This window comes from Anomaloglossus baeobatrachus, unplaced genomic scaffold, assembly GCF_048569485.1.
Source record: "Anomaloglossus baeobatrachus isolate aAnoBae1 unplaced genomic scaffold, aAnoBae1.hap1 Scaffold_370, whole genome shotgun sequence".
Classification (NCBI taxonomy): Eukaryota; Metazoa; Chordata; class Amphibia; order Anura; family Aromobatidae; genus Anomaloglossus; species Anomaloglossus baeobatrachus.
Window position 1 is genome coordinate 244,763 of NW_027443048.1, and position 24,313 is coordinate 269,075.

The following is a 24,313-nucleotide window of genomic DNA, read 5'->3' on the forward strand; positions in this document are numbered from 1 at the left end:
GTAAATATGTTGTTTGCAGTTACCGTTTTCCGCAATGCCGCCTCCGGAGAGGCAGGTTGGAGGGAGGGCCCTCAGCAGAGCAGGCTGGGGCCCAGCCACCAAAGGAACCGGTGGCCACCCTCTGGAGGGAAGGACAGATCCCGCTCGGGTACCGTGTGCTGGACTGTGGGTCAAGGGGTGCTGCCTGGGTTTTAGGGGCAGCATCAGGGCCAGGTTGCTTGGGTGGGAGAGAGCGGAAACCGTAACCGTAAACCGTTTGCAACGTTAAAGAAATGTGCCTCCCGTTTTGGGAAGAGTTATTAAAAATGTAAATATGTTATATTATTATGTTATCTTTTACAGAAAAATAAATCCGGTGTTGGACGGCAGCCCGCGGACGGTCTGCATTTTGCTAAGGGGGAATGTGTCGCCCTGGGCAAGCCAGGGGACACAGGTCACACACCACCACACCCTACATCCCAGGTAGGAACATCTAAGCTAACCAAAAATCCTTGTTGCCTTCCTCCAGAGACTGATGATTCACACCAGGGGGTGGGCCAGGCGGTTGGCTCCGCCCACCGAGGAGATCACAGCTCTGGAGGCGGGAGAAACCAGGCAGTCCAGTGAGGGACATGAAAGAGCAAACAGCGAGATTAGCCCAGGCAGGGCAAGAGTGAAGTCAGCTCAGGGACCAGCTTGAGCAAACAAATAAGTGAAAGTGAAGGAAAGAAAAGTAGTAAAGGAGGAAAGCAAGAGTGGTGACAGAACAGAAGGAGTGTGCAAAGCCTGAAGAGTCCAGCTAAGTGCAGGGCAGGTCAGCAAGGTCAGCAATGGCGGTGACTGTCTGAAGGGGGACCGTTTGGAAGTTCCTGGAAGGACCCCGTAGGCTGTGTGCCCGGTGGTCTGGAGCAGTGTTCCGAAGGACAGTCAGCACCAGGGCAGGGGCCTCTCGGACCCCGGCAAGGCTTGGAGTCGCCGTAATTTGCCGAATCCGTCAGTGAAGGGGACGTAGATCCCCCAACAACCAAGTCCCGATTGAAGGCAACAGCCCAGCCAGTGTAAGAGAGACACCGCCACCGCCAAGGCACCAGTTTCTTAGGGCCAGCGCCTGCGGGCAAAGAGTAGAGCTCCTCCGGCCCAGCTTGAAGCCGGGGAGCGGGTTACCGGTGGGGACCCATCGCAACCAACAAGTACACCAAGGTGCTAGGAAAAGGGACATCACCGTCACCTACTGGGAGAGCAAGTGCAGCCGTCCGTGGGACCGTCTTACCAGCCGTTTGGTTTACCGTAAAAACTGTGTCAACGTCTCAGGCTGAGTGAGTACCACAGTGCCGCAAGGCACAGCGCTGCCCCCGCGTCCCTGCGCCCACCAGGCCCTGCACCTCCCAAGCCATCACCGGGCCCCGGGATCACCAACCCCTACCCACGGAGGGGCAACACAACACCTGGCTGCTCCGCATCACCATCCCCGGGATTCCCGTATTGAGCAGCGGTGGTGAAATCACCACAACCGTGGGTGCCGTCACGGACTATAAACAATCCCCACACCCAACAAACCCCTTTCACTCACGGGCGAGGAGTGCCGCTCGAGAAACCCCCGAGATCCGGCCTACAGCTCGAGCCACCACTGAGCAGCGGCCGCCGGACCCGAGCAGAAGGGGTGAGCGTAGTGTGCCGACACCCTCCTCCCCGCCCGCGACATGTGCAAGAAACAAATTCGCAAAGGTACATGCTACCGGGGTCCCCATTGCTACCCCACTATTTTGTTGATACCAAGTGTGCCCAAATTTAAAGGTATTATGTTTTAAGACCAATATTAAAGCCTCTTCAATAAAATTTATTAAATGGGCATCTTCACCAAGCTCTCTCAGCATATCTGTAATGCTGTCTATTCCAAGTTTCTGTTTCCAAGCTCTATTGTTTGTTATAAGGCCAATTGATGTCTGTCTATTCAAAAAGCTGGGAAGTTTTTCTTTTATTTTTCCCGTAGGGTTACCCTTTAATTTCTGATATACTGTGCAGTTATCTAAGTGTTTTTTTGATTCTGCCAAGTAATAATCGGTGGTCATAAGCACTGTGGCACCACCTTTGTCCGCCTTCCGTATCGTGACATTTTTAAAGGATTTAATTTTCTCTAGCGCTGTTCTTTCTGAACTAAACAGGTTATTCTTTAAAGTGGGATATTTTAAAGCTCTTATGTCTCTTAATACAACCTCCTGGAATAAATCAATATTATTTCCAGGAGATATAGGTGGAACAAATTTATTTGTGAGGTTTAGGGAGCACAAAAACTCCATTTCTAGTGGAGTAGGTGCAACAAGATTAATTAATCATATAAAAGAAGCCCACAATGCCGACCCCAATGTATTGTCATTTGCAGGTATTGATTTGGTTAAAACCCCGGCCAGAGGAGGGGACACGCACAAAATTTTGCTCAGAAAAGAGGCAGAATATATTATGAAGTTTAATGCTTTAGGTCCATTAGGACTAAATGACAAAAATGAATTGAGTGTGTTCCTAGGATAATATTCCATTTTTGTATATGAAATGTTATTATATGTCCTTATATGTTGTAAATGTTTACTGACACTCCATTCAGTAGTAATACTATAGTTTGATTTTAAACTTGTTTTAATCACTTCTGACATCAACCACATGTTTAACGTGGTTATAACGGACGTGATGTCAGATCAACCCAGACCAGCTGAAGCACCAGACAGGTGCGAAACGGCCGTCGTCGTCGTTGGACGTGTATAGCGTCCGCTCCCTCCCCTCCACCCCATGCACATGTAACCTGCACGAATAAAATAAGAAACCTGCACAAGCAAAGCTGGTGAGTGCCTGATGTTTTTTTCTTAACCGCTTGGATGTCCTTTAATGTTACTGTGGCCTCTTGGGCCAAATTTTCATGAATTTTGAGAGCCCTTTCTTGATGATGTCTTCACAGTGTCCATGGTAGATCTAATGCCTGGTAAATGTTTTCCCCCTTCTCCTGACTAATAACTTTCCACAACGAGATCCCTTTGCTGCGTTGTCAGCTGTTTATGGACCACAGATTGTGTTGTAAAACACGGCAAAAAATAAGTCTGGAAAATCCTCCTAGACTATCTATAAATTACGGCGGCCAAGCACTGACTACTGTGTAACATGATGGTAAATGTCATTGGCTAATTCTAAGCACAACCCCATTCCCAATTATAAGAGGGTGTTAATACTTATGCAACCACATAGCTTTAATTCTTTATTTTCATTTTCCACCTTAAAATGACTTCAGTTTGTTTCTCAGTGGATTTGCACAGACTATGGGAGACGTTAATTCTTCTTGATAGGATATTTTTACCTGGGATTTTAACAGGGGTGTGTAGACTTTTGATATTCTCTGTATACAGTGCTGTAACATATGCAAGCCCCCTGAATTTATCACATTCACTCGTTTCTGAACTTTAATAAGGTTGGAAAGAGAAAACAGATAAATCACTTATGAGCAAATTGCCACTTTACTCTCTGAATAAATGTAAAAGTAAGTGCGCCCGCCCCGTACTGGGATGTCTCCGTCCACCTGACCAAATGTTGACCACAAAGCTCCACGTATGAGCCCTTGGACCACAGAAGTTGTTGATTGGCTCGTGGACCTTCTAATGGTTGACAGCAGAAACGTACGTCCTGGAGAGCGGCATTCTCCTTCCTTGTCCCATGTTCATATTGTGGCCCCTTATGCCCACGTGGCCCCTCATGCCCACGTGGCCCCTCATGCCCTCTCCCTTCCCCCGCACCGTCTCAATAATAACCTTTGTCTTTTGCAGATTCCAAATGTTCACAAAAGCAACCAATTAATTCCAGGGAAACAATCCCCGGAGAACAATGCTCGAGAGAGGAACCGCGTCCGGACCCTACGACAAGCCTTCTTGTCCCTACAAGCTGCGCTGCCCTCGGTTCCCCCTGGCACTAAATTATCCAAGTTGGACGTCCTTGTATTGGCCACCAGTTACATCGCCCACCTCACCCACACCCTGCACCAGGAGAGACGCCCGCCTGTGGGCCCCCAGACTGCGCGGGGCCCGGGGTACCTGCACCCTGTGAAGGTAACAGGAGGAGAGACCTAGGGTGCTGTGGCACAATGCCGGGGACACTCAGCTCCTGTGCAACATAGTCACCGGGGGACTACAAATCCCAGAATAGAGCAGCGCAGTCACCGGGGGACTACAAATCCCAGAATAGAGCAGCACAGTCACCGGGGGACTACAGATCCCAGAATAGAGCAGCGCAGTCACCGGGGGACTACAGATCCCAGAATAGAGCAGCACAGTCACCGGGGGACTACAGATCCCAGAATAGAGCAGCACAGTCACCGGGGGACTACAGATCCCAGAATAGAGCAGCGCAGTCACCGGGGGACTACAGATCCCAGAATAGAGCAGCACAGTCACCGGGGAACTACAGATCCCAGAATAGAGCAGCGCAGTCACCAGGGGACTACAGATCCCAGAATAGAGCAGCACAGTCACCGGGGAACTACAGATCCCAGAATAGAGCAGCACAGTCACCGGGGGACTACAGATCCCAGAATAGAGCAGCACAGTCACCGGGGGACTACAGATCCCAGAATAGAGCAGCACAGTCACCGGGGGACTACAGATCCCAGAATAGAGCAGCACAGTCACCGGGGGACTACAGATCCCAGAATAGAGCAGCACAGTCACCGGGGGACTACAGATCCCAGAATAGAGCAGCACAGTCACCGGGGGACTACAGATCCCAGAATAGAGCAGCACAGTCACCGGGGGACTACTGATCCCAGAATAGAGCAGCACAGTCACCGGGGGAACTACTGATCCCAGAATAGAGCAGCACAGTCACCGGGGAACTACTGATCCCAGAATAGAGCAGCGCAGTCACCGGGGAACTACAGATCCCAGAATAGAGCAGCACAGTCACCAGGGGACTACAGATCCCAGAATAGAGCAGCACAGTCACCGGGGGACTACAGATCCCAGAATAGAGCAGCACAGTCACCGGGGGACTACAGATCCCAGAATAGAGCAGCACAGTCACCGGGGGAACTACAGATCCCAGAATAGAGCAGCACAGTCACCGGGGGACTACAGATCCCAGAATAGAGCAGCACAGTCACCGGGGAACTACTGATCCCAGAATAGAGCAGCACAGTCACCGGGGAACTACAGATCCCAGACTAGAGCAGCACAGTCACCGGGGAACTACTGATCCCAGAATAGAGCACACAGTCTCCGGGGGACTACAGATCCCAGAATAGAGCAGCGCAGTCACCGGGGGAACTACTGATCCCAGAATAGAGCAGCACAGTCACCGGGGGACTACTGATCCCAGAATAGAGCAGCACAGTCACCGGGGGACTACAGATCCCAGAATAGAGCAGCGCAGTCACCGGGGGACTACTGATCCCAGAATAGAGCAGCACAGTCACCGGGGGACTACAGATCCCAGAATAGAGCAGCACAGTCACCGGGGGAACTACAGATCCCAGAATAGAGCAGCGCAGTCACCGGGGGACTACAGATCCCAGAATAGAGCAGCACAGTCACCGGGGGACTACAGATCCCAGAATAGAGCACACAGTCACCGGGGGACTACAGATCCCAGAATAGAGCAGCACAGTCACCGGGGGAACTACAGATCCCAGAATAGAGCAGCACAGTCACCGGGGGACTACAGATCCCAGAATAGAGCAGCACAGTCACCGGGGGACTACAGATCCCAGAATAGAGCAGCACAGTCACCGGGGGACTACAGATCCCAGAATAGAGCAGCACAGTCACCGGGGAACTACTGATCCCAGAATAGAGCAGCACAGTCTCCGGGGGACTACAGATCCCAGAATAGAGCAGCGCAGTCACCGGGGGAACTACTGATCCCAGAATAGAGCAGCACAGTCACCGGGGGACTACAGATCCCAGAATAGAGCACACAGTCACCGGGGGACTACAGATCCCAGAATAGAGCAGCGCAGTCACCGGGGGACTACTGATCCCAGAATAGAGCAGCACAGTCACCGGGGGACTACAGATCCCAGAATAGAGCAGCACAGTCACCGGGGGAACTACAGATCCCAGAATAGAGCAGCACAGTCACCGGGGGACTACAGATCCCAGAATAGAGCAGCACAGTCACCGGTGAACTACAGATCCCAGAATAGAGCCGCACAGTCACCGGGGAACTACAGATCCCAGAATAGAGCAGCACAGTCACCGGGGGACTACAGATCCCAGAATAGAGCAGCACAGTCACCGGGGGACTACAGATCCCAGAATAGAGCAGCACAGTCACCGGGGGACTACAGATCCCAGAATAGAGCCGCACAGTCACCGGGGAACTACAGATCCCAGAATAGAGCAGCACAGTCACCGGGGAACTACAGATCCCAGAATAGAGCAGCACAGTCACCGGGGAACTACTGATCCCAGAATAGAGCAGCGCAGTCACCGGGGGAACTACAGATCCCAGAATAGAGCAGCACAGTCACCGGGGGACTACAGATCCCAGAATAGAGCAGCACAGTCACCGGGGGACTACTGATCCCAGAATAGAGCACACAGTCACCGGGGGACTACAGATCCCAGAATAGAGCAGCACAGTCACCGGGGGACTACAGATCCCAGAATAGAGCAGCACAGTCACCGGGGGAACTACAGATCCCAGAATAGAGCAGCACAGTCACCGGGGGACTACAGATCTCAGAATAGAGCAGCACAGTCACCGGGGGACTACTGATCCCAGAATAGAGCAGCACAGTCACCGGGGGAACTACAGATCCCAGAATAGAGCAGCACAGTCACCGGGGGACTACAAATCCCAGAATAGAGCAGCACAGTCACCGGGGGAACTACAGATCCCAGAATAGAGCAGCACAGTCACCGGGGGACTACAGATCTCAGAATAGAGCAGCACAGTCACCGGGGGACTACTGATCCCAGAATAGAGCAGCACAGTCACCGGGGAACTACTGATCCCAGAATAGAGCAGCACAGTCACCGGGGAACTACAGATCCCAGAATAGAGCAGCACAGTCACCGGGGGACTACAAATCCCAGAATAGAAAAGCACAGTCACCGGGGAACTACAGATCCCAGAATAGAGCAGCACAGTCACCGGGGGAACTACAGATCCCAGAATAGAGCAGCACAGTCACCGGGGGACTACAGATCCCAGAATAGAGCAGCGCAGTCACCGGGGGACTACAGATCCCAGAATAGAGCAGCGCAGTCACCGGGGGACTACAGATCCCAGAATAGAGCACACAGTCACCGGGGGACTACAGATCCCAGAATAGAGCAGTGCGCACATTCCCATACTGAAAACCCAGCTACAATGTGCTCATGACGCAGTGTACTTTACAGATCATTGCGGCTGGGATTACACACAGGGGTATAAGGGGCTGGGGCAATTATACATTTTCGAATATTTTGGAATTTCCATTCTACTGATCTGAGGTCCCATAGACGTCATAGTCTTCTGCATCATAACAACAAAAAAAGGTCTCATTAACCTGCCGTCTGAGGACAATCATATTCACAGACATCACAGTCATCTCATTATCATTAGAGGATAGGGTCAGCAGAGTCATCTCATCATTAGAGGATAGGGTCAGCAGAGTCATCTCATCATTAGAGGATAGGGTCAGCAGTCATCTCATTATCATTAGAGGATAGGGTCAGCAGTCTTCTCATTATTATTAGAGGATAGGGTCAGCAGTCTTCTCATTATTATTAGAGGATAGGGTCAGCAGAGTCATCTCATTATCAATAGAGGATAGAGTCAGCAGTCATTATTAGAAGACAGGGTCAGCAGTCATCTAATCATTAGAGGATAGGGTCAGCAGAGTCAACTCATTATCCTCATTATAATTAGAGGATAGGGTCAGCAGAGTCATCTCATTATCATTTGAGGATAGGGTCATCAGTCATCTGATCATTAGAGGATAGGGTCAGCAGAGTCATCTCATTATCATTAGAGGGCAAAGTAAGCAGTCACCTCACTCATTTCTTTATCATTAAAGGACAGGGTCAGAACAGTCATATCATTAAAGAACATGACTAGTAGAGTCATCGTCATTGGAACATGGGGTCAGCAGAGTCATCTCATCATTAGAGGATGGAGTCAGCAGTCATCTCATTATTAAAAGACAGGGTGTTAGAGTCACCTCATTGTCATTAGAGGTGGAGGTCAGCAGAGTCATTTCATTATTAGAATATTAGAAGACATGGTCAGCAGAGTCAACTTAGAGGACAGTGTCAGCTGAATCATCTCATTGTCATTAGAGGGTTGGGGGTCAGCAGAGTCATCTCATTATCATCATTAGAGGATGAGGTCATCATACTCATCTCATTATCATTAGAGGATATGGTCAGCAGAGTCATCTCATTATCATTAGAGGATAGGGTCAGCAAAGTCACCTCATTATCATTAGAGGATAGGGTCAGCAGAGTCATCTCATTATCATTAGAGGATAGGGTCAGCTGAGTCATCTCATTATCATTAGAGGATAGGGTCAGCAGAGTAATCTCATTATCATTAGAGGATAGGGTCAGCTGAGTCATCTCATTATCATTAGAGGATAGGGTCAGCTGAGTCATCTCATTATCATTAGAGGATAGGGTCAGCAAAGTAATCTCATTATCATTAGAGGATAGGGTCAGCTGAGTCATCTCATTATCATTAGAGGATAGGGTCAGCTGAGTCATCTCATTATCATTAGAGGGCAGGGTCAGCAGAGACATCTCATTATCATTAGAGGATAGGGTCAGCAAAGTCACCTCATTATCATTAGAGGATAGGGTCAGCAGAGTAATCTCATTATCATTAGAGGATAGGGTCAGCTGAGTCATCTCATTATCATTAGAGGATAGGGTCAGCTGAGTCATCTCATTATCATTAGAGGATAGGGTCAGCAGAGTAATCTCATTATCATTAGATGATAGGGTCAGCTGAGTCATCTCATTATCATTAGAGGTTAGGGTCAGCTGAGTCATCTCATTATCATTAGAGGGCAGGGTCAGCAGAGACATCTCATTATCATTAGAGGATAGGGTCAGCAGAGACATCTCATTATCATTAGAGGATAGGGTCAGCAGAGTCATCTCATTATCATTAGAGGATAGGGTCAGCAGAGTCATCTCATTATCATTAGAGGATAGGGTCAGCTGAGTCATCTCATTATCATTAGAGGATAGGGTCAGCTGAGTCATCTCATTATCATTAGAGGATATGGTCAGCAGAGTCATCTCATTATCATTAGAGGGCAGGGTCAGCAGAGACATCTCATTATCATTAGAGGATAGGGTCAGCAGAGTCATCTCATTATCATTAGAGGGCAGGGTCAGCAGAGACATCTCATTATCATTAGAGGATAGGGTCAGCAGAGTCATCTCATTATCATTAGAGGATAGGGTCAGCAGAGTCATCTCATTATCATTAGAGGATATGGTCAGCAGAGTCATCTCATTATCATTAGAGGATAGGGTCAGCTGAGTCATCTCATTATCATTAGAGGATAGGGTCAGCTGAGTCATCTCATTATCATTAGAGGATAGGGTCAGCTGAGTCATCTCATTATCATTAGAGGATAGGGTCAGCAGAGTCATCTCATTATCATTAGAGGATAGGGTCAGCAGAGTAATCTCATTATCATTAGAGGATAGGGTCAGCTGAGTCATCTCATTATCATTAGAGGATAGGGTCAGCTGAGTCATCTCATTATCATTAGAGGGCAGGGTCAGCAGAGACATCTCATTATCATTAGAGGATAGGGTCAGCAAAGTCACCTCATTATCATTAGAGGATAGGGTCAGCAGAGTAATCTCATTATCATTAGAGGATAGGGTCAGCTGAGTCATCTCATTATCATTAGAGGATAGGGTCAGTTGAGTCATCTCATTATCATTAGAGGATAGGGTCAGCAGAGTAATCTCATTATCATTAGAGGATAGGGTCAGCTGAGTCATCTCATCATTAGAGGATAGGGTCAGCTGAGTCATCTCATTATCATTAGAGGGCAGGGTCAGCAGAGACATCTCATTATCATTAGAGGATAGGGTCAGCAGAGTCATCTCATTATCATTATAGGATAGGGTCAGCTGAGTCATCTCATTATCATTAGAGGACAGGGTCAGAAGACTCATCTCATCTTTCGAGGGTGGGGTCAACAGTCCCATCATTATCATTAGAGAACAGGGCCTCTAGGGTCATCTCATTATTATAAGGAGGAAGTTAATATGGTTGTCCAGCCTTAGGCTACAAGTCTGGAGTTACTCTATGTGACTGCAGGCGTGTGAATCCTTGCATTGTGCGCTGTGCGGATCCTCCGGTGCTGGGAGCGGCCGGTCATCTGACAGCAGTATGCGATTTGCATAATTCTGGCCTAATTCCTTGACTGTATTCGGCCTCGTAAATACACTGGTGTTGAGTGAGGCCGCACCAATGTAGCCGGTACATGACCGCATGCATGAAAAATCACATAGCTGCAGTCACATGGCCGCCCGCTCCGGGCAATGGAGAATCCTCACAGCGCACGATGAGAGTAGTCACACGTATGCAGTCACATAGTCATTGCAGCCTTCTAGCCCAAGGATGGACAACCCCTTTAATGACTGCTCTAATGCAATGCTGGAGATGCTAAGTAGAGTTGAGCGCGGTTCGCGGTTCGTGGTTCTCCAGTTCGCGGCTTGAGTGATTTTGGGGGCTGTTCTAGATCGAACTAGAACTCGAGCTTTTTGCTAAAGCTCGATAGTTCTAGATACGTTCGAGAACGGTTCTAGCAGCAAAAAGCAGGGCTTTTTACAGCTACAGTGTGCAGGAGCCATCGCTGGCAGCCTGCCAGAAGCTGGTAACCAAGATAAACATCGGGTATCCAAGCAAAGCGCTTTGGTTAGTAACCCGATGTTTATCCTAGTTACGTGCAGGAAGCCCACACTTCCCCGCTCAGCTCGCTCCACCCCCTCCTGCCCACGGCATGTACACACGTACACACACACACACACACACACACACAGACACACACACACACACACACTCTGCACACTGCACTCTGCACACATGGTCCCGCTCGGCTTACCTGCGGTGATGAAGTCCCGCCATCCCGACCTCAGCGCTGTCACTGTCCTCCATGGCCGCCGCTTGTCACATCACCTTCTCTCGCTTCCGACCCGAGACTGACTAGCGGTGACGTCACGGACCTCTCGCGATACTTGGTGTGAAGGCGGCGGTCATTGACCTCAGTGACAGGGGCTGTCAGTGTGCTGGAGATCAGCGCAGGTAATGTACCTCGCTGACAGCAGCACTTGTCATGCCCTGCAGTGACCTGGGCTGACCCATTGATGTTAGCTCAGGTCACTGCACTGCTCTCCCAGCCAATGGGGAACATCCTGCTCTTCATTGACTGGGACAGTGTGGATCGTCATGGCAACCCCTTGGATTACACCAGACCTGGATTTGTTTTTCTTTCTAATAAATTGGTTAAAGAGGGAATGTTTTGGGGAGTGTTTTTTCAAATAAAAATGTGTTTGTCGTCTATTTTTTTTATTACTGCCTGGGTTGGTGATGTCGGGTATCTGATAGACGCCTGACCTCACCAACCCCAGGGCTTGATGCCAGGTGACATTACACATCTGGTATTAACCCCATATATTACCCCGTTTGCCACCGCACCATGGCGCGGGATGAGCTGGGGCGAAGCACCAGGATTGGCGCATCTAATGGATGCGCCACTTCTGGGGCAGCTGCGGCCTGCTATTTTTAGACTGGGGAGAGTCCAATAACCATGGACCTCCCTAGTCTGAGAATATCAGACCACAGCTGTCTGCTTTACCTTGGCTGGTGATCCAATTTTGGGGGACCCTTACGTGTTTTTTTTTTTAATTATTTGTTTAATTTAAAAGAACAGCGTGGGGTGCCCTTAGTTTTAAATTACCAGCCAAGGTGAGGCTGCCAGCTGTGGTCTGCAGGCTGCAGCCATCTGCTTTACCCTAGCTGGCTACAAAAATAGGGGGAACCCTACGTCATTTTTTTTTTCATTTTTTTTGGCTAAATACAAAGCTAAGCACCCCTTAGTGCCACATGAAAGGCACCAAAGGGTGCAAAATTACAAAATGCAAGAGAGTGGGACATGATGTGTCTTTCTGCCATTATAATGACAGAAAAGACTGATATGAAGTGTACAAGCACAGGAAAATCACCAGAGCGCTCTACGCTGTTGTGACGCCCTGGGCAAGCCAGGGGTCACAGGTCACAACACAACATGCACCCCACATTCCCTGCAGGTACACCGAAGTCAAAACTAAAATCCTTGTTGCCTTCCTCCAGGGGCTGGTGTCCACACCAGGGGGTGGGCCAGGCGGTTGGCTCCGCCCACCGAGGAGTTCACAGCCCTGGAGGCGGGAAAACCAGGCAGATTAGCTTGAGAGTTGAAAGTGTGAGGAGTGAACAGTGAAGTGGAAGGAGGAAAAGTAGAGAAAGTGAAGAAAGTGACAGCAAGAAGCCTGAAGTTGGTCCGGGTGTGTGCCCCGGACTGATGAGACAGCAAGGCTGGCAGACGGCAGTGACCGTCTGCAGGAGAGATTGCTCGGAGGTTGCCGAAAGGACCGTGGACGGGTGGTGACCCGGCGGTACCGGAGCGGTATACAAAGAACAGTCAGCACCAGGGCAGGGGCCTTTCGGATCCCGGCAAGGCTAGGAGTTGCCATAATTTGCCAAATCCGTCAGTGAAGGGGACGACTGTCTCCCAACAACCAAGTCCTGATTGAAGGCAACAGTCCGACCGTTAAGGGGAGACACCGCCACCGCCAAGGCACCAGTTTCCCAGGGCCAGCACCTGCGGGCAAGAGTGGGGCTCCTCCGGCCCATATCCAGGCTGGGGAGCGGGTTACCGGTGGGAATCCATCGCTACCAACAGACTACACATAGGTGCAGGGAAGAGACCGTCACCGTCAACTGCAGGGAACATCAGCACCGCAACTGTCCGAGGGACCCGTCCAACCAGCCGTTTGTTTACCGAGAACTGTGTCGTGTTTACTGGCTGAGTGAGTACCTCCGTGCCGTGCGGCACCGTGCTGCCCCTGCGCCCCTGTGCCTCCACAGGCCCCATAACCCGCCTGTCCACCATCCCAACCCCATCACTGGGCCCCAGAACCACCAATCCCCTACCCACGGAGGGGCAAATCAACAACTGGCTGCTCCATACCACCACTCCCGGGATCCCCAGCCAGAGCAGCGGTGGTGTCCACCTAATCACCACAACCGTGGGTGGCGTCACGGATAATAAACAATCCCCACAACCAAACCCCTTTCACTCACGGGCGAGGAGCGCCGCTAGAGTCCCCGGGATCCGGCCCATCGCTCGAGCCACCGAGCAGCAGCAGGCCGCGGCAGCAGCGGCAGCCGGACCCGAGCAGTGGGAGAGCGTGGCGTCCCCTCCTCCGCCCGCGACAACTTGGCGTCACGAACAGGATCTTACCGCTCTGCCGTCTGGTAGAGGTGCGCCTTGTTACCGCCGGAGGTGTCCGGCCGAAAAATTTCAAAAGCCACCATCTTTGGCGCGAAAAGTTCCCGCTCGAGCGTCTCCTCGAGTAGCAGAGGCGCGAAGGCCAAAACCCCGCCCCGATAGAGGAGGGGCCGAAAAGAAGCTAAGGGGGACGGAATGGCGGCTGGCTGCATGTGAACGCAGCTATAACAGCAGGGACACCAGGACCCTGCCACGATCTTGTTCCTGGGAGAGGCCGCCAGCAACATGTGGATGCCGTCTAGAAGCACCGTAGCCCCCGCGCCGGGAACCGCGGCGTGGGTGGAGATCCGGACCGCGCAGCTCTACCAGAGGCTGCAGGTCAAGATGCAGTTCATCATGGAGGAGTGGGAGACCGACATGGCGGATGTCATAGCGGCCGTGCGGAGACGCGAGGAGGAAGCTGAGGAAGGGAGGGTGAGTGACCCACGCCCCGATGACCTTGAAGGGCCAGTCATCGCGGCTGCGGGACCCGGTCCAGACCCTCTCCCCCTGCTGCCTCCCTCGCCACCCGTCCCGGAAGCCGTGACCCCGCCACTAGGCCTGCTGCCACCGCAACCGGTAGCGATACCCAGCATGCCCGCCCCAGCGGGCCGACCTGCAGCCGGAGCCAGTAGCCGCCCGGAGATGTTGCCGTGGAAGGTCCCGAAGCCCGAGTCGGAGGCGTCCCCCAAGAAGTCCCCCGAGCCAGAGCCGACAGCCCGCTCTGTGCCAAAGGCCCAGCAGCGGAAAGCCCCTGTGCCCATCCCCTACACCTCGGCTGAGGTAGCGCCGGGTTGCTGCTGCAAGGCGGCGCCCAAGGCCAAGATGCCGCGGGACCTGCCGCCCAGATCCCTGACAGTGGGCAGCGTCCAAAATGTCCCGCGGGGCCCGAACCGCGCGCCGGAGCTCGCAGCAGCGCCGTATTGGGACAGGGAGCCGGTACCGCTGGGCCTGGAGATCGGTGAAAGGGAAAGGAAGAAGGTGGAGTTGGTGGCCCGTGCAATCCGGGAGAAGGAGAACCTCCGTCAGACGACTTTCCGTGTCCGGGGCCCGCTGTATGAAGGACAGGTGAGGCGGTTTGATGTCCGCCGGGGCTATGGATTTATTTATGAACCGGGCCTGGAGGTCGAAGTGTTTATAGCCCGGCGGGATGTGAATGCTCACCTGCCCGAGGAGCACCCCGGTCGTAACCTTATGCCGGGCGACATAGTTCAGTACACCCGGCACTGTGGAGAGAGGGGGTGGTTTGCCCTAGATGCGAAGTTGAGGGGCAGCCAGGAGGCCCGTGTGAGTGCTGCACCCCCTCCCTCAGATGAAGCCGAAGACACTGAGTAATGGCAGCAGAGCACCGTTGCACCGTCCCCGTTGGGACCACCACTGTGTTTGTTTGAAGTTTTGAAAATGATGACAAATGATTACCGTGAAAGTCACCTGATCTGAAGTTTGATTTGGAAAACCGGCCGTTGCCAGCACCGTTGTCCCCGTGGGGACCGTTTAAAAAGTTGCATGAAGAACTACTCATGGACAAGCCCGTGAACTTGCAGGGCAACCACAAACGTTAGTGGCATGTAAATAAGTTATGTTTCCGGTACCGTTTCCGCAGTTGCCGCCTCCGGAGAGGCAGGTTGGAGGGAGGGCCCGCAGTAGAGCCGGCTGGGGCCCAGCCACCACAGGGACCGGTGGCTACCCTCTGGAGGGGAAGGACAGATCCCGCTCGGGTGACTTGGTGCAGGACTGGGGTCAAGGGGTGCTGCCTGGGCTTTAGGGGCAGCATCAGGGCCAGGTTGCTTGGGTGATAGAGCGGAAACCATAACCGTTAACCGTTTATTACCGTAACGTTTAAGTAAGAGTACCTCCCGATGTGGGAAGATGTTATTTTAATTGTAAATATTTTACCGTTTTTGATCTTTTCACAGAAAAACAAAAAGGAAAATAAAACCGGTGTTGGATGGGCAGCCCGAGGACGGTCTGCGTTTTGCTAAGGGGGAATGTGACGCCCTGGGCAAGCCAGGGGTCACAGGTCACAACACAACATGCACACCACATTCCCTGCAGGTACACCGAAGTCAAAACTAACATCCTTGTTGCCTTCCTCCAGGGGCTGGTGTCAACACCAGGGGGTGGGCCAGGTGGTTGGCTCCGCCTACCGAGGAGTTCACAGCCCTGGAGGCGGGAAAACCAGGCAGATTAGTTTGAGTGTTGAAAGTGTGAGGAGTGAACAGTGAAGTGGAAGGAGGAAAAGTAGAGAAAGTGAAGAAAGTGACAGCAAGAAGCCTGAAGTTGGTCCGGGTGTGTGCCCCGGACTGAGACAGCAAGGTTGGCAGACGGCGGTGACCGTCTGCAGGAGAGATTGCTCGGAGGTTGCCGAAAGGACCGTGGACGGGTGGTGACCCGGCGGTACCGGAGCGGTATACAAAGAACAGTCAGCACCAGGGCAGGGGCCTTTCGGATCCCGGCAAGGCTAGGAGTCGCCATAATTTGCCAAATCCGTCAGTGAAGGGGACGACTGTCTCCCAACAACCAAGTCCCGATTGAAGGCAACAGTCCGACCGTTAAGGGGAGACACCGCCACCGCCAAGGCACCAGTTTCCCAGGGCCAGCGCCTGCGGGCAAGAGTGGGGCTCCTCCGGCCCATATACAGGCTGGGGAGCGGGTTACCGGTGGGAATCCATCGCTACCAACAGACTACACATAGGTGCAGGGAAGAGACCGTCACCGTCAACTGCAGGGAACATCAGCACCGCAACCGTTCGAGGGACCCGTCCAACCAGCCGTTTGTTTACCGAGAACTGTGTCGTGTTTACTGGCTGAGTGAGTACCTCCGTGCTGTGCGGCACTGTGCTGCCCCTGCGCCCCTGTGCCTCCACAGACCCCATAACCCGCCTGTCCACCATCCCAACCCCATCACTGGGCCCCGGGACGACCAATCCCCTACCCACGGAGGGGCAAATCAACAACTGGCTGCTCCATACCACCACTCCCGGGATCCCCAGCCAGAGCAGCGGTGGTGTCCACCTAATCACCACAACCGTGGGTGGCGTCACGGACAATAAACAATCCCCACAACCAAACCCCTTTCACTCACGGGCGAGGAGCGCCGCTAGAGTCCCTGGGATCCGGCCCATCGCTTGAGCCACCGAGCAGCAGCAGGCCGCAGCAGCAGCGGCAGCCGGACCCGAGCAGTGGGAGAGCGCAGCGTCCCCTCCTCCGCCCGCGACACTGTGAAAAGCAGTAGAAAATGGCACTGGAGTGAACATGTGACCGCCTCATGTAGGTTGAAGCTATGGATCCTGGGTAAATTTATGCATTTACCCGCCTTCAGTTTTTTTGCAGTACACAAAAAAAACGGAAGGCACACGGATGACAAACAGATGACATACGGACCGTCTACGGAACGGAAACAGATGCCACACGGATGCACCCGTGAAAAAAAACGGGCTGTTTTTTTGCAGACCGCAAAAATGGATCGGTCGTGTTAATGTAGCCTTATTATCTGCCGTTTATAAACAGCAGGCAGAAATAAGTGAATAACGCCCCCCGGCGTCAGAAAATCTCCGGGGTTTCAGGGCTAGCTGAGACCCTGGAGATCATGATTCAGGACGTTTTTTCCGGTCCCCGCTCACGTGATCACAGGTATACACCGTACACCGATGATCACGTTACAGTAAATGACAGCGCCGGTAAAAAATTATTTATCTCCCATCTGGCATGAACAAACATGATAAATCTCCTCCCCGGTCCCCTCCGGTCCCCCGGTGTCGCCAAAGTGCCCCCCCTGATGCCCTCCCAGAAATCCAAGATGGCCGCGCGCACAGCAGCGCGCCGGCCGCATTCACCCTACTCCTCTGATTTCTGTCGCATGTGCCATGACACATGTGACAGAAAACTCCTCCCCAGGCCCTGCCAGGTCACCCCCTATAACCCCACCGGTGTTCCCCGGTGTCCCACGGTACCTGTGCAGTGTTGATCCCCCCACGGCCCTCTCCTTCACAATAGACGCTGCCGCATGCACAGAGCGGCTGTCAGCTCAGCTTCCTGTGTTCAGACACAGTGAGTGGTGGTTATGCATCTGTAAGCTAAATGGGCGGCATGGTGGCTCAGTGGTTAGCACTGCAGTCTTGCAGCGCTGAGGTCCTGGGTTCAATTCTCACCAAGGACACCATCTGCAAGGAGTTTGTATGTTCTCCCCGTGTTTGCGTAGCTTTCCTCCGGGTACTCCGGTTTCCTCCCACACTCCAAATACATACAGCGCTATGGAATTAATAACGCTATATAAATGAATAAATTATTATTATTACTGCAATGCCCTGCTCATGAGGTAAGGAACATAGTTGATCAGGAGAGCTATATACTACATTTCCAAATGGAGGGATTTGCTTTTATAGTTTCCCTGCTGAACGACTACCAAACATGAGAGTCCGTTATACGCCACAAGAAAACACATGTAAATAGCGAGCTCTGTTGTTAAGTATTCATTCAGCTGGATAACTGGACTTAAAGGGGTATTCCATCTCCAAGATCCTATCCCCAATATATAGTAGGTGGAATAGCAATAATATCAGCAAATACCAATATTTGGAAATGTAGAATAGTTCTCCTGATTAGGCATGCCCTTACCTCATGAGCAGGGCATTGCAGCTTTGGTAGCAACCATTACGACATGGACTCTGCTGCTGTGGACCCGGGGAGAGTGAGTGCAGATTCATTGCACCCACACTCCTCACATGAAGGGTCCGCACTCCTAGAAAATGGGGGATACGTTCCCTGAGTGTCTCCCCCCATATTCTAGACGGTCCAGAGTCGTCGTGGGACCCCTTTATTTTTTTTCTTACAATAAATTGGTGAAAGAGGAAATGTTTTGGGGATTGTTTTTTCAAATAAATTTCTTTTGTCGATTTTTTTTTTGTTAGTACTGACAGTTTATGATGTTGGGTATCTAATAGACGCCATGACATCACAAACTGCTGGGCTTGATCTCAGGTGACTTTACAGCTAGTATCAACCCGATTTATTACCCCGTTTGCCACTGCACCAGGGCACGGGATGAGCTGGGGTGAAGCGCCAGGATTGGCGCATCTAGTGGATGCGCCACGTCTGGGGTGCCTGCGGCCTGCTATTTTTAGGCTGTGAAGGCCCAATAACTATGGACCTTCCCACCCTGAGAATACCAGACCACAGCTGTCCGCTTTACCTTGGCTGGTGATCCAATTTGTGAGGGACCCTACTTTATTTAAATAATAATTTAAATAAATAATTAAAAAAAATATATAATGGGCTCCCGCTGCATTTTTTGTATTGCTAGCTAAGGGTAATCCAAGCAGCTACTGGCTGCTAACCCCCACTGCTTGGTGTTACCTTCACTGGCAATGGAAAATCCAGGGAAGCATTTTTTATTTTTTTTGCCAAAAAACTACAAAAAAAAAAGGACGTGAGCTTCGCCATATTTTTGTATGCTAGCCAGGTATAGCAGGCAGGTGCTGGAAGAGTTGGATACAGCGCCAGAAGATGGCGCTTCTATGAAAATGCCATTTTCTGAGGCGGCTGCAGACTGCAATTCTCAGCAGTGGGGCCCAGAAAGCTCAGGCCAACCTGTGCTGCGGATTCCAATCCCCAGCTGCCTAGTTGTACCTGGCTGGACACAAAAATGGGCTGAAGCCTACGTCATTTGTTTTCTAATTATTTCATGAAATTCATGAAATAATAAGAAAAGGGCTTCCCTTTATTTTTGGTTCCCAGCCGGGTACAAATAGGCAACTGGGGATTGGGGGCAGCCGTACCTGCCTGCTGTACCTGGCTAGCATACAAAAATATGGCGAAGCCCACATAATTTTTTCAGGGGGCAAAAAACTTCTGCATACAGTCCTGGATGGAGTATGCTGAGCCTTGTAGTTCTGCAGCTGCTGTCTGTCTGTATGGAGAAGAGCAGACAGCAGCTGCAGAACTACAAGGCTCAGCATACTCCATCCAGGACTGTATGCAGAAGTTTTTTGCCCACCAAAAAAATGACGTGGGCTTCGCCATATTTTTGTATGCTAGCCAGGTACAGCAGGCAGCCACGGGCTGCCTCCAACCCCCAGTTGCCTATTTGTACCTGGCTGGGAACCAAAAATATAGGGAAGCCCGTTTTTTTTAATTATTTCACTTATTTCATGAAATAATTAAAAAACAAATGACGTGGGCTTCGCCCCATTTTTGTGTCCAGCCAGGTACAACTAGGCAGCTGGGGATTGGAATCCGCAGCACAGGTTAGCCCGAGGTTTCTGGGCGCCTCTGCTGTGAATTTCAGTCCGCAGCCATCCCAGAAAATGGCGCTCTCATAGAAGCGCCATCATCTGGCGCTGTATCCGACTCTTCCAACAGCCCTGGAGCTGGGTGGCTTGTTGGGTAATCATGAGTTAATACTGGCTTTGTTTTACTAGCCAGTATTAAGCCAGAGATTCTTAATGTCAGGCACGTTTGACCCGGCCATTAAGAATCTCCAATAAAGGGTTAAAAAAAAGACACCACACAGAGAAAAAATACTTTAATAGAAATAAATACACAGACACGTTAGAGACTCCATCTTTATTACCCCCTGTCAGGCCTCCACGATCCATGGTCTTCTGTCTTTCTCGTTCAACAAATGCAGCTCTGCTCCATCACTGCTGCATGGGGGAAGACGCTGCTTCCCGTGGAGCCTTCACTCCGTGAGAGATCAGTGCTGCTAGCGGTAACAGCAGTAACGCTGACAGACGCATTATCATAGCAACGGTGCTCCCGGAGCCGCGGTTAGCGGTGACGTCACCGCTAACTGCGTTGCTATGGCAACGGTGATCTCCGTTAATGACCGGCTGTGTCAGCCGGTCCCTAACGGAACGGGGAGTCGACCGTGTGCTAGAGCATGTCGCCGGTACACGGCGATACACAAATGTGCACCATGTACCGGAGAGATGCACTCGCAGGTCCTACATGACGCGTCATAGTCATGTCACCAGTCTGTAGCCAATGAGATAATAGCCACGTGACTGGTCACATGGCTATTTTGACGTCACGATAGGTCCTGCATCACTGCTGGCAGTGCCGGTCACCGGGAGGATTCAGCGATCATTGGATGGAATAGCGGCAGGAGACAAAGTGCAGGAGGGATCGCGGGGACCGGTAAGTGTTATGGCAATGTTTATTAACTGTATGTGTACATTTATAATGCATTTTTATGTGTTTGTGATTGCCTCCCATTATATCCTATAGGTTCGAGTTTGGTTCGTCGAACGTTCGACGAACCGAACTCGAACGAGACCTCCGTTCGGCGAACCGAACTCGAGCCGAACCACGGCCGGTTCGCTCATCTCTAATTCTAAGGGTCGGTGGAAAAACTGGCCAACACTCAAATACCATCACAATCCGATTTCAGATTATCTCAGGATCTTCCAACATGTGATGTCCTCTAGGAGGCACATTATCTCAGGATCTTCCTACTGATGAAGTCCACTAGAAAGCACCTTACCTCAGGATCTTCCTATTGGTGAAGTCCACTAGGAGGCACATTATCTCAGGATCTTCCTACTGGTGATGTCCTCTAGGAGGCACATTATCTCAGGATCTTCCTACTGGTGTTGTCCTCTAGGAGGCACATTATCTCAGGATCTTCCTACTGGTGAAGTCTACTAGGAGGCGCATTACCTCAGGATCTTCCTACTGGTGAAGTCTACTAGGAGGCACATTATCTCAGGATCTTCCTACTGTTGAAGTCTACTAGGAGGCACATTATCTCAGGATCTTCCTACTGGTGAAGTCTACTAGGAGGCACATTATCTCAGGATCTTCCTACTGGTGAAGTCTACTAGGAGGCACATTATCTCAGGATCTTCCTACTGGTGATGTCCACTAGCAAGCACATTATCTCAGGATCTTCCTATTTGTGATGTCCACTAGGAGGCACATTATCTCAGGATCTTTCTACTGGTGAAAGTCCACTAGGAGGCACATGATCTCAGGATCTTCCTACTGGTGAAATCCACTAGGAGGCACATTATCTCAGGATCTTACTACTTGTGATGACCTCTAGAAGGCACCTTACCTTAGAATCTTCCTACTGGTATGACCTCTAGGAGGCACATGATCTCAGGATCTTCCTACTTGTGATGTCCTCTAGGAGGCGCATTACCTCAGGATCTTCCTACTGGTGAAGTCCACTATGAGGCACATTACCTCAGAATCTTCCTATTTTGTGATGTCCACTAGGAGGCACATTATCTCAGGATCTTCCTATTTTGTGATGTCCGCTAGGAGGCACATGATCTCAGGATCTTCCTACTTGTGATGTCCACTATGAGGCACATTACTTCAGGATCTCCTACTTTTGATGTCAACTATGAAGCACATTATCTCAGGAGCTTCACACTTGTGATGTGCACTAGGAGGCACATTATCTCAGGATCTTCACACGTGTGATGTCCACTAGGAGGCACATTATTTCAGGATCTTCCTACTTGTGATGTCCACTAGCAGGCACATGATTTCAGGGTCTTCCTACTTGAGATGTCCACTAGCAGGCACATGATCTTAGGATCTTCCTATTTGTGATGTCCATTAGCAGGCACATTACTTCAGGATCTTCCTATTTGTGATGTCCACTATGAGGCACATTACTTCAGGATCTCCTACTTGTGATGTCCACTAGGAGGCACATTATCTCAGGAGCTTGACATTGACACTTGTAATGTCCACTAGAAGGCACATTATCTCAGGATCTTCACACTTGTGATGTCCACTAGCAGGCATATGATTTCAGGGTCTTCCTACTTGTGATGTCCACTAGTGGGTACATAGTCTCATGATTGTCATACTTGTCCCCTTTATCCTCTAGAAGTGGCCGATGAGGTCTCGGCTGTACGCTGAAGCCCTGGAGTATGAGGTGTCTGGTGGATCTGCAGCCACAGAGAACTAAGAAGCCGAGGATCTCCAGCCAGCCTGAACTCAAGACGAGACTGAGTGTCCCTCACAAGTCGTCCCTGTTACACCGCTTATCGCTCTAGCCTTAAAGGACAACTCCACCCGTGAACACTAACGTTGCATTCTTTGTTTTGTTTAAGGAGTATTCCGCCATTATAAAGTGAGGACAGATTGATGATTGCAGGAGGTCCTACTTTTCGGATGCTCAGTGGCATGTCAGAAAGCAATGCGGGGTTTTCTCTCGCTTGAGGCCATATCACCGCTCTACTCCCGGTATCCGTGCGCTCTGTACAGCTGTATACTGTCAGTATCCGTGTAAATACTCTACACATTCAATATATTTCAGGCTGCAGCGTCTAAGAGTTCCACTAATTAATACTTGATTCAGTTCCTACAGAGGCATGTGCAAAAATCATAACACCCCACACCCAAGAATAGTCTCACCCTCACTGCGATTATTGATAGATGACCTGTGCCTTCCAGCAGCTCCACCATATTCTAGGGAGTGCCATTTCCTGATAAATTTAATTTTGCTGGTAGTTAGCTGCCCCGACTAGAGGGAGCTCACTACAGAGATTGCTCGGGCCACCATTAGGTGGCGCTCACAACACCCCAGATTTCTCCGGCCTCAAATTTCTAAGGCCTCCATTAAGGGGAGCTCAAAACACCCACATTTCTCCAGCTACTACTAGGCAGAGCTCTAGGAGGAGCTCAATACCTCCAAATTTATCCAGCCACCACTAGGAGGAGCTCACTACCTTCAGCCACCACTAGGAGACGCTCACTACCTTCAGCTACCACTAGGAGGAGCTCACTACCTCCAGACACCACTAGGAGGAGCTCACTACCTCCAGACACCACTAGGAGGAGCTCACTACGTCCAGCCACCACTAGGAGGAGCTCACTACCTCCAGCCACCACTAGAAGGAGCTCACTACCTCCAGCCACCTCTAGGAGGAGCTCACTACCTTCATCCACCACTAGGAGGAGCTCACTACCTTCAGACACCACTAGGAGGAGCTCACTACCTCCAGCCACCACTAGAAGGAGCTCACTACCTCCAGCCACCACTAGAAGGAGCTCACTACCTCCAGCCACCACTAGAAGGAGCTCACTACCTCCAGCCACCACTAGAAGGAGCTCACTACCTCCAGCCACCACTAGAAGGAGCTCACTACCTCCAGCCACCACTAGAAGGAGCTCACTACCTCCAGCCACCTCTAGGAGGAGCTCACTACCTCCTGCCACCTCTGAAAGGAGCTCACTACCTCCAGATTTATCCAACCACCACTAGGAGAAGCTCACTACCTCCAAATTTATCCAGCCACCACTAGGAGGAGCTCACTACCACCAGCCACCACTAGGAGGAGCTCACTACCTCCAGCCACCACTAGGAGGAGCTCACCACCTCCAGCCACCACTGAGAGGAGCTCACTACCTCCAGATTTATCCAGCCACCACTAGGAGGAGCTCACTTCCTCCAGATTTATCCAGCCACCACTAGGAGGAGCTCACTACATACAGATTTATCCAGCCACCACTAGGAGGAGCTCACTACCACCAGCCACCACTAGGAGGAGCTCACTACCTCCAGCCACCACAAGAAGGAGCTCACTACCTCCAGCCACCACAAGAAGGAGCTCACTACCTCCAGCCACCACTAGAAGGAGCTCACTACCTCCAGCCACCACTAGAAGGAGCTCACTACCTCCAGCCACCACTAGAAGGAGCTCACTACCTCCAGCCACCTCTAGGAGGAGCTCACTACCTCCTGCCACCTCTGAAAGGAGCTCACTACCTCCAGATTTATCCAGCCACCACTAGGAGAAGCTCACTACCTCCAAATTTATCCAGCCACCACTAGGAGGAGCTCACTACCACCAGCCACCACTA

At 51.2% G+C, this 24,313-nt stretch overlaps 1 protein-coding gene across 1 annotated transcript in view; it reads left to right on the forward strand.

Moving 5' to 3' along the window:
* LOC142274112 (transcription factor 23-like) overlaps positions 1 to 22,741 on the forward strand; it is a 40,450-nt gene extending 17,709 nt beyond the window's left edge. The window contains exons 2-3 of the mRNA XM_075332554.1: positions 3,783 to 4,061; positions 22,335 to 22,741. Coding sequence (XP_075188669.1) covers positions 3,783 to 4,061; positions 22,335 to 22,415 — 360 coding nt within the window. The 3' untranslated portion in view covers positions 22,416 to 22,741. The remainder of the gene's footprint in view (positions 1 to 3,782; positions 4,062 to 22,334) is intronic.
* Positions 22,742 to 24,313: the final 1,572 nt, after the last annotated feature.